We start from the raw sequence: 16,335 nt of genomic DNA on the forward strand, positions 1-16,335 counted from the left end.
AACACAAGGCTCATCAGAATGCATGGACTGAGACAGCAAAGGCACAATAATTAAAGTTATCATCACTGACACAAGGCAAACAGGGAAACCTCAACGGAAACGAATTGCTGTGTGTGTTTGTGTGAGAGCGAGGCAGCAGCAGCACCACGTGTTAAACACATAAAATCAAGGCAATATCATGATTAATAAGACATGGATGTTTGTCAGAGCTTCTCATCAGAAAATGTCTGAGATATAATTACAGTGAGCAAAAGAAAAATTACAGAGGAAAAAGGTTAGCACTGTATTAATCACCGCACTCCATCTGACAATGATTTCTGTTTAAGTGACGGTTGGCCTGATTAAAGTTAAATGGAGGTTTCAAATCAAGAGAAACTTCAGCAGAAACTCAATACTACAACCCTCTTAACTCACGACCACAAATATGGTCTTGAACATGAACAATACTTGTTCTTTACTTTTCAGAACCAATAGCTTGAACACAACATGAGTTGCCACTGAGACCCATCGTGACTGTGAACATATCAAATATCACAGCTGACACATTATGCAAAGCCAACTCGACCATGTTTAGCTCTTTAAACTGGCACATATTTGCCAGAATGATATTCAAGAGCCTCTATTATGCTCAGTTACAGGTTTATCCATTTAATTTTGGGGTCTACTAGAATATGCTTAGATGCTTTACTGCTCAAAAAACATGATTTTTCTCAAACTGCAACACTTCTTCTCACCCTCTGTCTGAAATGTTTCATTTTAGCGCCTGCCTCTTTAAGACCTGCCTCCCAAAAAGCCTAATCTGCTCCGATTGGTCAGCTAGCTCAATAAAACTAGGTAAGGTTAGTTACATACTGTAACCTCAAGTCTATGAATATAGAAAGAAACATGAAACTCTAGCAGAAGCAGCTCTAGTAATTATTTGTTGTTTGAGGGTCAAGCTAGCTGCCAGCCAGGTGTTAAGCAAATATGTTACATGATGACATAGATACGTGACAGAAGAAAACCCTAATCTTCGAACACGGTGTTTCAGGCGTTTAAGGAGCAGTGTCTTCGGTGGACGTTGGTAAGTTTACAGACATTTTCCTTGCACAAAAAGCAGCTATAAAACACAATAAAAAGGGAAAGGGAAAAAAAAACCCAAAACTGAATATGGGTTCTTTAAACAACACTGACTGTAAAAGTCCCCTAGGAAATCATCAGGACCAACTTTGGCAACTGTACACTTCTTAAAAGTAATCAATGACAGTATTATGAACGGTATTAGGCCTTGTCAGGGCTCTGCTTTCTTGTTTTCAAATGTTTTGCGTCATTACTGAAACCGATCACACCACACCAGTAGCAAACAAGAGAAATGACACCTGAAGTTTTGAGAGTTGGAAGTCATTTATCTCAAACTTTTTTCAGCACAATGTTTTCCAACTTGAATTTATGATGCAATTATAAGCATAAATGTTTTAAGATGTTGAATTTCGACTTATAAATTAACTTGAGCTTGAACACAGTCAATACTAATGAAAAGAAACTTTCACCATTTTCCAAGGCTTTTTACAAGAACAAGGAGAGAAGGTTTTGGCAATAAAAGTCCAACTTTAGTGGCCTCTGGTACATTCTTATGTCACTACTCCATCATATACATTGATTTTAATTATTGCATGTTTTAATGAGATTGTCTACCTGACTATAAACATGTCAAGATTTATTGTAAATGAGAATTCTTAGGTGTTTTAGACCACAGAGTCTGTTCAGTGTTTGAAATCTCACCTATTCTTGACTGATCCAAACTTTTGTGACTCAAAATCATTAGATTTGCTCATTTGTATTTACTTATTTACACCTCTGCTGTCTCTAGCTTTTCTCACTATCCCTCCTCCAACTTTTATTCTCTGCTTTTCCACTCCACATCTGTAGGCAGTAAGCAGGTATAATTTAAGAGTTACCACTTGGTTACGCACAAAGCACAACAAACATAAACAGAGACCACTGACGGACTCTATGATGTGGAAAAACATACGCACTTGATCACATATACTATGTGCAAAGTTCTATAACATCTTATTCAATTGGTAGAACATGATTTGGTCCATCTGACACTTGTCTACATAATTGAATAGTGGCAAAAAATATGAAAAAAACACTTTCGGACATTAAAAACCAACATTTTCCTCATACCACACATTTGAGTGTGTATTTGAATCTTAGAGACATTCTACTGCAAAACGGACAACGTAAAAAGAGATAATTAACCAACAAAACCATAAACATGCAGTGCTTTCAGTGGACTTTTTAAACCCTAACTGCAAAGTCTGTATATCCCAAAACAGCCTGTTTAATGAGGATGTCCCCTATCTGTGCAATCAGTGAAGCTCCTAGGTGTTTTATCATCAATTATTTTGCTAATATCTGTAATAAAAGTGAAGATGGCTCTCTGCTCAGCAGCTTACAGCCTCTCAAGTGATTTATATAGGACATGTGCAGGTAGGACTGATAGACAGATAAGAAAGTTTCTCTATTATCTCACTTTTATTGTTTTGAAACTAATAGATACAATATATATATATCACACATACATATTTGTTTGTTATTCATGATAAAGTAGCTGGCAGTCAGGACTTATGGAAAGATCTACTTGTCTCTCTTGTATACTTTCACGGTTTGACTTCCGCTGAATGCTTATCACACTGAAGTCAACAGCCTGGAAACATAACTCTGAGTAGATAATACCTTTCAAACACTTGCATAACTTAATCTGGCAGTATAGGAGAACTCACCAGCAAAATGCCTTTGACATAAAAACCTCCACCTGGCTAATCTGATAAGTCCCCCGACAAATAATGTCGACATGCAGCAGAAGTTAAGACTACTAAAACAAGCCTCTAATGTTCACGATTCATGCAGAGTGATAGCCATCATCACGGATACCTCTACAAAGTGCCATTAGCTGCTCCATATTAAGCATATTTTAGTGGTATCTCTCCCTCTCTCTTTTATACATACAGGAAAGGTTTCATAGTTTCAAACCAGCCATGAGAACACATATAAAAGGGACCAAATGGAGCACATCACAGCGAGACGCCAGTTTTAACAACACACGCATAAAAGCTTTAATTAGCATCATTACAACCAATCTCACATGTGTAATAATGTACGGCATTCCTCAAGCTTTCCTCTCACCCGGCTGCATCTCTTTCTTTTTATCATGTTTTCCAAGCCTTGCCTTAAGTGCATCTTCTCTCCTTTATAGCACGTCTTCTCACCTCGAGCCATTTTCGATGTTTAACAGAGCCTCTCCTGACCTCCTCCTCAACCCCATTTCAGACACAACACTCCTGCACAACAACCTTTGCTTCCAATGTATTTGTCTTTCACTCCCTTCCCTCCTCGTCGTCCTCCTACTGTTAGCGAGCTGATTGCGGCGGTGTACTTCCCAGCCTTTGTCGGCCTGATCAGGATGTCGGCGACAGTGTGGGGTAAATGGTGTGAGTGTGTCTTACACAGGGCTCAGTGACTGAGTGAGCTCAGCGCACACAAAAGGGCAGTAATCCCATGTGTTAAAGACTACTACTGACATGGGCCATTTAACCTCACTCCCTCTAAACTCCCTGCTCCATCTTCCCTCTCCATCTTTACTCACATCTCTATCTATCCACACGCCCCTTGAGGCCACAGACGGAGCAGAAAGAGGTGGGACGGCTTTAGAGAATAACGAAAAATAATAGAATATGGAGGTATATTAATGGCACGATTCTCCAGGTGAGATTTTATATTGGTGTTAACTTGCTTTTAAAACATAAAATAAATGTAAAATAGGGATGTCCAATATTGGCTTTGTTGTCAATAACCGATATGCTGATATTGTCCAACTCTCAATTTCCGATTCTGATATAAACCGATACCAATATATGTGGGCTATTAAACTAATTTTCGGTATCGTCACATATCTCCTGTCATGGAAATAACACATCAGGCCTAATTTTATTGTGATGCCCTATTGGATGCATTCTCAAATGCAACGAGGCTTTCCAAATATAAACATTGTTTGTGCAAAATAAGAAAACTACTTCAACTTAAGTTATGGAAAAAAAATGCCATATTTATGCAATTTTTTATTTTTTTTAACTGTCTCAAACAACAGCTCACACTCTCCCTCTCTCTCTCTCCCTCTACAATGAAGGCGAAATCCAGGCATTATTTTGTCGGTTTTCGTGATAAGCAGAAAAAATGATAACGATATTGACCAATATTACATTTTTATGCCAATATCGGGCCGATAATATCGGCGGGCTGATACTATCACACATCCCTTATGTAAAATGATATGATAAACTCATCACATCCTGTCAAAAAACTATTGATGAGGTTATACAGCTTTGGAAATAATTATTAGACCCATTTGACCACTATTTTCTTTCTCTTCTTTTGCTGGTTTTCAGCTGCATTTTCTTGTTAAGATTATGATTACTAATAGCTGTTTTGCTGATTTCAAGCAGGTTAGTAACATCTCTCCAGCTGTTGTTAAGTCTCATCATTATCTTTCAATTTGGTTATTTTAGGCATTTTTAAATTGAAAATTAAATTTGTATTGTATGTTCACTCACTGTTGACACAAAAAATGTTTTTGGCCATCGAAACGTTCACATTTTCAATGCATTGCATTTTCAAACATTGCTTTTGTAAGGAAACAGCAGGTGGTCAAATAATCCCTTCTACAGCTGTATAATCACAGCAAGTCAACGGCGGTAATAAGTACAATTTCTTGTGATCTTCTGATCAAATGTGTAAAATGTTGCTGTGATTTAGAGAGTTTACCATTATTTTATGCTTCAAGTATGTTACAAACAAAATGATTTTCAAATAAAGAAGCTGTAAACAGAGGAGATCCATTACAGATCTTCAGTCCTTTCTGTTAAAATAACAACATCTGAACGTGTCGAATTAACAACTTGCTCACTTTTCTGTGAAAGTCACAGCAGCAATCCTAACACATATTTTGAGCCATGTGGAGCGATTAGGGGAAGACTTTTGCCACATTTCAGCAACAACATTGGTCCAAAAACATCACAGAGAGCAAAATACACAGTTTGCTGGCAAAAAAAAACCCTTTCTTATTTACTATGCACTGCAATTTCACATCTATTACAAACTAAAATTTGCATAAAGATAAAACAAAATTTTGATGCAGGCTGAGACTGTAACAGCTCAGATTATTGAGAACTCAAAAATTCAGTGTAATCATGCTTTTGACAAAACATAACAGAGCTGAAGCTGTCTGTAGGAGTATTTCCTGGGATATTTGATTGATTAAATATCTGTAACATGAGAGAGCAGCAAGATCCATATGAGCATCTCCAAAGAAACCCAGTTGTGTGCATTTACAGGACCAACAGCAGTAATTTTATTCCCTAACTATAATTACAAATTATCCCTGACATGGAGACAGGATTGATTGGGATCTAATGGCAGACTTCAATACAGTTGTTGGGATGTTTTTATTTTACTGTTGGGAAAGCATTGCTAGATTATCATTAGACATGGACAGAATTTTTTAGCATTTGGTAAATGACATAAATGACAGCTTGATAAGACACTTTTAGCTTAGATTTTGTCTTCCATTTATTGGTGGTTGATTCTGCATTCTACATCCCTTAATATCTTGCCCAATCTCATGCAATTGACAAGAATTATGTGTACCGTGACTCCTTACATCGCTGTCTGGTTAGGTCTGAATGAATCTGTCAGAATAATTAACATGAAAGTGACGACGTCTGAATGACAGAAACTCGTCACTGAAAGAGATTTACATTTATAACTGTGATGAGCGGGGCTGCACAGTGGTGTAGTGGTTAGCACTTTCACCTTGCAGCGAGAAGATCCCTGGTTCGCGTCTCGGCTTTCCCGGGATCTTTCTGCATGGAGTTTGCATGTTCTCCCTGTGCATGTGTGGGCTTTCTCCGGGTACTCCGGCTTCCTCCCACAGTCCAAAAATATGCTGAGGTTAATTGATCATTCTAAATTGCCCGTAGGTGTGAATGTGAGAGTGATTGTTTGTCTCTGTATGTAGCCCTGCGACAGACTGGCGACCTGTCTAGGGTGTCCCCTGCCTTCACCTGAGTCAGCTGGGATAGACTCCAGCCCCCCATGACCCTAGTGAGGATTAAGCGGTGTATAGATGATGAATGGATGGATGGATGGATGGAACTGTGATGAGCGTGATTTTTTCTGCATTATGATGCTGTGATGCACTAACTTTGCCATCATTCTATGCCTTAAATATGCTACATAAAAAACCTTTTTCAAATAAACAAGCTGTAAAACATCACCCACGCAGACTGGAGCTGACTGTGATACAGTAGAGGGTCTTCTTTGATCATTGAATGCTCCACTCGATACATGCATGTGTGTGTGAGAGGCTTCCTCAGCAAAGACTGAAAGAACATGGTTTGCAGGCAGTAGGAGAGAAAAAAACTAAAATGTGAAACGCAACTGTCTCCATCACCAGGGACACTATTAAGCCTCCAATATCTGCCTCTAAGAGTAACAACTCTCCCCCTTCTTCCTGTTTCAAGTTAATTTTTTTTGTCTCTAACACTAGCACATGAATGAATTATAAATGATTTCCTGTTACCATGAAAACCATAAATGCCTTAAGTCTGTGCAAAGACTAGATGTGGCATTAGTGGCTGGTGGTTTGCTGACAAAAATTTTTAAAAATCCAGTCACAGTGGCAAATAATGTCCCTTGTAGGGCATTCGGTCACACAGGTAATGTAATATTGATAGTGTTCCAGGGGTCAGGGACAATCATGATGAATCATATTACCATGGCCCACGCACATTAAAATAAAATGATGTTACATTGTAGCTCGCCACGTAAAAACCCCTGCTGAGGTGTGCACTGTTTGGCTGTACTTCAAATACTGCACAGAAAAACGCCAAACCAGTTGACAGCTGTGAATTCCCTTTGTGCTAGTATAGAGGAGAAAAAGGTATTAATTATTATGTTGTAAGATCTTTTGTGCAAGACCTATATTAAACTTTGTAATTTTACTAGGGCTACCTCTGAATCAGACTTCTGTCATATGAATCAGGTTTGGTTTTATTCTTATTTGGTTCGTTAGCTGGTAGCTAATACTGTCAGAGGGAGGCACTGAGATAACATTGTATAAACTGGGTCTTTATTTCCTTTTTTTAGGTCAGCAAGCACAGTGCACAACATTTGGATAGCCATTACACTGAAACTTCAACCTATTTATGGCCGACTACAGCAATTTTATAGGCCCTGGCGGCATGAGCTTCAAGGCAACTGCGGCTAACATTGCTTCTTTTACACACCAGTCACTAACTACCAACAAAACTGGACCTACGTTCCACTCAGATTACCCATAAAGCCATGTGCCTTAAAAGTAAAAACAACAAAAGCATCACCGCATGCTGTCGCATGGACGAATGAATGGTTTACTAGAAGAATCCGAGTCAAAACATGGATTCAGAAAGTGCTCTATAAATGAAAAATATTACTTTTAACCTTATCTGTTCCTGTTGTAAGTGAATTGACACCTTTATGCATTTTAACAAGATAAATTTAAGAGGTATATTCTGACTCAGCCACTGAGAACAAAAAAGTCTGAAATGAAAGTAAATGTACATAATTGTATAATTAATAATAAACACTAATAAATGCTACCACATTCACAACTGCAAAAAGATCAGTTTGGAAATTACATTTAATCAATGGAGAGCTTAGAGACTTTGGGGTGGTTTCCTTAGAGGGGATAAATTAAACCATTCTGAGGCTACAATCTAGATATTCTACTTTAACAACATGCTTCTCTAATACATCTTAAAATCAAGCAATAGCAGAGAGAATACCAAGTTTATCTCTCAACTTACAATGTTTTTGTTTGCAGTCTGTATCAAACCAGCATGTTTCCTTACATCTGGAAAATATGATTAGTATGTTGGCAAAAAATAGCTCCTTGTGTGATTAGGATATTGCACCTGGCCATATTGTGATTTCAATAAGATTTTGATTAATTGTTCAGCCTTACCTAAAACACAATTTGCATGTGGATCAGAGGTCAGAACAAGAAGGAAAATGCTTGTTTTGCTCAATATCTGATAATTGTGTACAAGATCTGAGTCTGCGGTTTTCATCTGTCAGGTTTTTTGGGGAGAAAAAACATATTAGAGAAAAAAGATTGCAACTGAAAATAAAAAAGGCGAGAATATGAAAAATATGATTTTGTGTAAGCAGGCTACAGGAATGAAACTTAATATTTTTCAGATCGGAGAGAGCAGAGATCCAATTTCACCAGGTAATAAAGGAGGAGAACCCCTTGCACCGACGTTAACAACCCCAAACACACCTTCACATAGCCCTGCAAAATTACTTCATGCAGATGTGTTTGCAGAACAAGAGCACAGACGACAAAAGTTTGATGTTAAAAAAAAAAAAAAAAAGTTAAGTTCAAGGTTATAGACGGGAGAAGCTATTGACCATCTGTGATTAAACTTAGAGCAGACCTAAAGGGAAATAAAGGTTAATCAATACATTGTCCTTTACATGTGTGGTGCAGCCAGTATGTTGTTTTTAAGTGTTTGTGTGTGTCAGGGAGAGAAGAAAAAAACCTGCTGACCAAGCAACTGAGCATTCCACACACAGTCCATTACACATTATGAGAAAAGGTTTTTGGAATATATATAACAACATAAAAAGGCTGGAAGAGCAGCAGCAGGTGATGAGGGCTTGTAATTCGTTACCACGGGTCTACTTTCATATTCATTATCAACATACACAGTTTAATTGGCAACAGAAAGCAAATGAAAGACGCTAACAGGCCTGAGAGTAATGTTTTTCCTACACTTCATTTACAGCCCTGCATTTCCCACCCTGCCTATTAACTATCAAACGTAATAGCGTCTGAACGGTATTGTGTTCCCTTTAGCTGCATGTTTCCGTCAGCCCAAATGCTATAGAGTGTTTTTGCTTCCAGAGGCCACAACGTTGGCCGCTGCTAGGTTGACAAAAGCGAAGCCAAGCATTTAAAAAACACCAGTTTCATGTAGCTTTTAATTAATACAAAATCCCACACAATCTAAACCTTTACTTTATATAAGCCTAGGGTTGAGTGAGACGCATGAGGTGCGAGCATTGCAAAAAGGGCATAATAAATCACCCTTGAAGGCTTGGCAAGAGTGCACACTACTGCAAAATATGAGGGAAACAAGAGAGACTGCTATGTTTGTGTTGTGTGAGCTATTGACACAACTGGCCCTCACATGAGTGGCCAAGAGGCACAGCTTTGTGAGTGCAATTACATGCAAATAGCAGCACTGTCAAGGCCATCAGTGGGAATGAATGAAAATAAAAGGAGCACTTCAAATGCAATCTATTTTTATTGACAATCAAACGATGGTCCAGCACTGCTATTAAGCCGTTCTCTTTTGAACAGACATGTGGCACAGCTACTTCACCGAGGGGCCCCTGCTGCTATTAGTACTAAAAATGAAGGAAGATGACAAACTGAATAGGACCATTTCTGTTGACAGGCTTCTCTAAAACAGGAAATCCTGACATGCTGTAGAAGCTAAGTGTCGCCGCCAAAACGCTCCTGACTGTGCCAGCAACTAGAAACACTACCTTTTTCTAGGCAGCTGCTAAAGAAAACAGCAGAGCAGACGAAAAATCTGTGTTCTTAGTAAGATGGAGGAAAAATTGCAGGGCCAGATTGGATTTCTTGTTACTGAATTCTCATCTGCAGTCCTCAGCGCCACTTCTCCTAGCCCATCTGTGGACGAGTATCTGATTATTGATGAAAGAAAACAGCTGAGAGTAAGACACATTTTGGAGTAGTGAGAGAAAGACGCGTCAGGACCTATTTAGTCATGCTGAGGAATTCATTTTGATCCAGACGGCATCAAGCATCATTTCAGTGAAATTGGCAATAACAGAACTTGATTTTACTAAGTGAATCAGAGCAAATAGCTGCGCCATGGCTCTGAAAGGCGGGATGTGAACACAGAAATAATACCATCTCTGTCCAACAGGGCTCAAGTGTCGGGTCTGTGAACAAACTCATAATACTCTGATGGTATTTAATTCCAGAGAGATTTCAGAGGCCTTTCCATCAAGTTAAAAGTTAGGAATAATGAGCCCTCTACAGTCAATGAATACAACTGAAGAGAGAAAGAACAGTACACCACTCACTGTGGGCCCTAACACACATCAGGCAGCATGCCAGTCCCAGCCCTGGCAGCAAATATCTGCTTAAATGGTGACTCTCATCCTGCGCACCGGAAATTCAATTTGTTCCGTAAGCCTAGGATGAAAAAGCAATTATTCACAGTCCCCTCTTTTCACAATCTGTTTCTTTAAGATATCTCCCTTCTTCCCCCTACTAACAAATAAACCTCGAGATTAGTGCTGTGTGTGGAAGTTCATAGGGGCAGCCGGTTGAAGCGCTGAGATCAGGCCAACTAAAAAGCCTGTCAATCAGATTGAAAGATGGAGTCAGGTTCAGCGAGACGCACACCCCTGCCGTCGCCATCATCCCCACGGGACCGCGGGTAAAAGCCACTAGATAATGGCTTGATAGTTGGATGTCACTTTGGAGCATGGAGGGGAGAAGTAAGCACATGTCAGAGGAACACTTCTTTTACACCAATTACACTACACAGAGCCCCCCCATCCGATCAGTGCCAAGTGCTGTCAAGGGAGCCCACTGAGCCGAGGCTCCAATTTACACTTGGGGTATTAGGTGGGACCCTAGCATGACGGTGCAAAGTACCACGGCGCTGCTTCACATGCTCCCTGTTACTTGAACACATCCTGGGACGAGTTTGGCGGATCTAGTGGGGCAGAGAGAAGCTCATGTTTGAGTCATGGCCTTGTTTCTTTATTTCCAAATTTGGGCAACACCTGTTGATTGAGAGATGTGAAAAATAGTCTGGCCCCCTGTAATTGGCTCCCTCCTAAGTTCAGAAAGCGGGGATACAAAAAAAAAGATGGAAAGGGGGCCGAGAGGCGGTGGCAAGACTGTAATGTGAATGGAAAGGAGGGATCAGCTTAAGAAGTTGGAAGTTATCCTTCTGAGAAGGGCAGTGTGACAGCATCAGCTCCAGAACAGACCTATGGATCCGGAGGAAGCTTAACGCTCGTCACACATGATTGCATTTCCCTATCTTCCATACCTTAAATCTCATTCCACATAAAAAAGTTGCATACCATCTGCCATCTAGGCCCGACTGAAATGATGGCAGAATTCAAATTTTCCAAATACTTCCTCAGTTTAACCATTTCAGGGCTCTTGACTGCAACCAAAATTGCAGAAAAATTTTCCGTGATCAAATTTGTGTAAGTGAATAATGATGATCATTAGATTGTTTTGGCGCCTTTCCAACTGGTACAGCCCTAACTGTGGTTGGAAGCAGTATTCTTTGTTTTTCACCAGTTCAGTCAGTGTATCGGTACATGATGCATGAAACAATTCATTTAGCTGTTTTACCAAAGATGAAGCCAGTGAAGAAGAAAAACTTCAATCACAAAGGCTAACGGTACTAGGGTTGCAAAATTAAACACATAATTATCAGAGTCACGATTTTGGCTTCCCATAATTAATTGAAAATGAATTGATTGCAATAGTGATGTTTAACCCTCCAAACATCAAACCCACCAGCAGGCTTGAAAGGCTTGCTTTCTTTTCAAAAATCAACAAAAATTGCACCAATTATCAGATGCAGAAACTGTTGAAACAGAAAGAAAAATTGGGTTTTAAATCATCAAATAGTCCTTGAATTTATCATGTGTTACTTTTGATTTCCTCTGAAACTTTTAAACAAACCTAAGTTCAAAATATTGCTATATTTCATTCAAATCACTTTATTTATTGTCAAAAACAAATCGTTTTCACCAGACCCAATAAAAACAAAACAAAAAAAACGACACTCCTTGCCACAACCGTGAGGTCAGTAGTGACTCCGCTACTTAAAGTGCAGTGAAAAATTAGCCCATTGTGGAGCAAAAACAGCCAGAGGGTTGCTTCACTCATAGAAAACAGCCCATGTCAGGAAAATCACTTGGTTTCATCTCAGGGAAATCTGACATTGGAACACGATTCCTAATGATTTTTTCAAAGCAATTTTTGGTCAAAGTTGCAGCACTGCAGTGACAGAGTGGAAATTAGAAGCTTCTGTGTACACAGCCACAGCTAGCATCACGCAGAGTGTGCATTTGGGTCATTTAGGGACTATCTGTAAATTGTGTATCAATAAGCAGGGAGTTTAGCCTCAGTTTATAGGAATGATTTCAGACAACTTCAGGAAGAACACTGGTGATAAAATTTATATATTTTCACATTAAAATATTTCACTCTTTGGCCTATTTTTTGGCCAAAGCTGCAGCACTGCAGGGACAGAGTGGAAACTAGAAGCTTCTTTGTGCACAGCCACTCAGCTAGCATCCACCATAGGCTGCAATTTAGGCATTTCAATCTGGAATTCGATGGAGGGATTACATATGTGGTGTTACTCAGGATTGCCTTGGGATGCCCTGGAGGAACTGGGGAACATTAGTGTGAAAAGGAACATCTGGAATGCTTAGCCCATGATTGATAAATGGATGGAAGTTGCAAGCAAAGACAGTTCATCGTCATTTTAAACCTCCAAAAATGGAGGGTTTCATCAAATCTTGTGCAACTAAGAGCGAAAAAAGTTGGTGAGTAAGTTAGTCGAGTCTCCCTTCTCTGTGATTACAAGCTGCACAAAGAAAGGAAGACAAAGGGATAAGTTAATACCAAGTGCAGAGGGCCTCTGAGATGAGCACTACACAGCACCTGTGATATGGTATTTTCTGCTCTCTCTGACATCGTATGCCAGCAAGAGGATGGTCTGGCTAACGGGTGTGCTGGCTCACTAAAAATACCATGAATGGTTAGCCTTCAGAGCGAGCTGCCCTGAGCAGAGTATGACTGCCAGTGTCGTTTCCAACATGAGTCAGACCAAGGCTCGTTCATCCTGCTTCTTTTGCATATTAAAGTCTGTGCACAAAAGGTGATTTAACATTTCAAAGGAAGCCATAAGTGACCAATTAAGAGTACAGTAATGAACCGCAGCTGTTTCTTTTGTAGAAGGGAGGAGAAAACGATAAAAAAAGCCCTTCACCCACATTGTCAACAACATTATTGCAACAACAAGCACCCAAATGAACTTAAATAAGACAAAAACAAAAGCATATTGGCAACATTTTTAGATTATAGCTGCTCTGTTCCATAATCACAGTCTAATTAGCCAGTTCGAAAATGTGACAGTTTTCCACAGCTGGTTGTGTTGCTACTAATAAGTCTATATTTCAACACTTTCTTATTTACTGGTGAAATGTAGGGCGGTTTATATTTACTGGAAAATATCTACCCTCACTTTACAGCTTTAGCGTTTTCTCTGTAAGAATTTAAAAGTGAATATGTACTAACAACAAGCGACACTGCAAATTCTGTATTTTCTCTCCAAGATTGTCTGCTACATAATTCATGTTGCTGAATTATTCAATTTGTTTAATTATTTTCAGAGTGCGCTACGATGTTCTTTAAGTGCCGTTACACATCAACACTGGTTCCGAGCTGCTGAAGTACATCGGGCGTACAAGATCAAAAGAGATGACCGCAGACATTTTGTGTGACTGTTTTCCCCCTTAACAATGTTCTTCGTTGTGTTACCAGATCATGGCTTTGATACAGATCACGCTACCTGTTAAATCTCCAATCCGCAGCAGTGCACAGTGCTAAATCGCCCCAGCTGTTACATCCTTCATGGTCTGAATTAGAATGATGGCTGTGGAAAATCAAGCAAGATGGTGGTGGGGCATGGACTAGGGTTTTAAAAAGGTACAATCTGGGTGGTTCGACAGAGGGGTAGAAAATGTGTCAGTGGAGCTTTTCTCAATTGACTGAGCCAGCGTCAGTGAATGCCGTCCTGAAGCCAGTGTCTTTAAACGTTTGTTTAATTACATTTTAAACTAATATACCAAAGCTAAGGGGCCCAACTAACAGCTCTGATGTCAATTTTAGGACGTAAAAAATCTAGATACTGATACAGCAGCCAGTATTCTTTATGTACACGTGTAAAAGTTATGCTGAAAAAATTGCACCGCTGTCATACATACTCTGCGACGTGCTGCAGACAATGCTAAGAGTTTTGAAAACTGGAATTGGATCTGCTCTGCTGGACAAACTGGCCATTATTTCTAAATTATCCCACAGGTTTTACTGCTTTATGTTTACTAAATAAAAGTTGGCATATTGCCAATGCCATAGTAAATATGATAAGCAAATATCAGGATGGAAAATTGGCTGTCCAATGCATCAGCTGGCCTCTACAAAACTACAACTCACAAGACGGTGGAAGAACAGTTTTAAATCAAACCCCATTTGAGAGGAAACTTGTACTTAAGTTGCCATTAACCCAATTTTCAGATGTAAGGACTTTCCTTTCAGTAATAAGCATCTATTTCCCAGTGCTGCCAAATGAAATCCAAGGGGTTATACTAAATAAATGATCCTAAATTATTTCAAGAAATCTGTGTTTTGTTGTATATGTTGCTCTATACATGAGCATCCTTCAACAAGGCTTTAGGAAACTCACCAGCACCAAACAATAAGAATTAAGAATTTTTGTTGAATAAATTGTAAGAAATAGCTGGAAATGCACATATTTCTGTCAGATCAGGTAAGGACAACTCACTGCTTTTACTGTACATGGACTGAGGATTGTTACTGTCATGCGTCATAACTCAAACACCTATTCTGAGCTGAGAAACACCACAAATATATATGCTTATAAGCACACAAGCCACGAAAATCAATGGTAAGCAGTATTGGTAAGTAAACACGACAAAACAGGGTTAAAGGACAGCAACACTATAAATGTGTCAAATACGTGAGGTGTGGTTTGTATGAGTCTTAATGCTTCATTAAGGAGTAGTGCACTTAAAGTCATTATACTTTGCACACTATAATTACAGTCAAGGGTGTCTATTCTATTCTATACTGTTCTATTCTATTCAGTGTCGACGAACCAAAACACACCTCTGGATTGTTACTGCTTTTCATGCATTGCAAGAAATATCATTTTGTCAGCTGACTTAGGGCAAAGGCAGGCGACACCCTGGACAGGTCGCCAGTCTATCGCAGGGCTACATATACAGACAAACAATCACACTTACATTCATACCTACAGACAATTTAGAGTTACCAAATAACCTCAGCATGTTTTTGGAGAACATGCAAATGAAAGATCCCGGGAAGACCGGGACGTGAAACGAAAGATCCTGGGAAGACGGACGTGAACCGGGATCTTCTAGCTGCAAGGTGAAAGTGCTAACCACCAAGCCACTGTGCAGCCCCACTCACTTATCACAGTAAGAAACGTTGAGGTGTTACTAATTAAAATTAACAACAGCTCTGTCACGTTCAAACATTGCAGTAAGCCATGACAGCGAGTCAGCAGAACTCAGGCATCATTAAGTTAATTATTTACACTTCAGCTTTTCCTGCTGGGATATGTCAAAATGTCGTCTATAAAAACCGACTAATAGAGTGGAGAAATTACTTAGATTACTCATTGATGATGTGCAAATGTGTGTTTTGAAACAAGATACATGGGCCACTGTTTTGTGCTCTCATTTTAGTGCTAACAAGAAAGGTAAAGGTTATGAAAAATACATGTCAGATCTCTGTCCTCACAACCTATTAAACTTAGAACCTGTTATTATTGCATCACTTATGTTGGAAAAAAATAACAAATAAAAAAAAAGTTTACCAAAAGTCGCTGGTGGTCAACCACTACTGGAGGATGGGGAGGGACTGGGTGCAGCTCTTCCTCTATCCTCTCAGCCGAGTCCTTCAACTGCTCTGACGGGCTCCACCTGCATTTCCTCACTTTGGAACCATCTAGAACAAGAAAAAAGTACGACTGATGGAAGGAAAATCAAACAAAGGAAGATATGAAACAGTTAAACAGTGTGACAGCAACCAAAAATAATCTTCACCAGCCCAGTTAAATTTGAGTCCCCAATTTCACTCGTCTCACAAGACCGAAAAGAAAATACATTCAAACTGTCACGGCTCCAAGATTAATGCGATACTACCGTATGAGAAGAAAATCTATTTGAAGCGACTAGCAGCCAGCAAGTTCACGAAATTTCACATCTGGCCTCTTTCCTGCCCATTTATAAGAGTGTTCAAGAAGTGCTTTGATGGAAACAAAAGGCCCAGCTCAGGCTGTAATGAGAGTGGGGGCGGAGTAGCCGAGTTGTCTGTTGGTTAAGGAGCCACAGTTTGTTTGTGTT

The 16,335-nt window shown here is 39.5% G+C and overlaps 1 protein-coding gene across 1 annotated transcript in view; it reads right to left on the minus strand.

Annotated features, from left to right (window-relative positions):
* Positions 1 to 16,335, minus strand: part of atad2b (ATPase family AAA domain containing 2B) — a 100,638-nt gene that overhangs the window by 17,003 nt on the left and 67,300 nt on the right. The window contains exon 26 of the mRNA XM_023277729.3: positions 15,807 to 15,937. Within this exon, the coding sequence (XP_023133497.1) occupies positions 15,807 to 15,937 (131 nt within the window). The remainder of the gene's footprint in view (positions 1 to 15,806; positions 15,938 to 16,335) is intronic.

This window comes from Amphiprion ocellaris, chromosome 12, assembly GCF_022539595.1.
Source record: "Amphiprion ocellaris isolate individual 3 ecotype Okinawa chromosome 12, ASM2253959v1, whole genome shotgun sequence".
Lineage (NCBI taxonomy): Eukaryota > Metazoa > Chordata > Actinopteri > Pomacentridae > Amphiprion > Amphiprion ocellaris.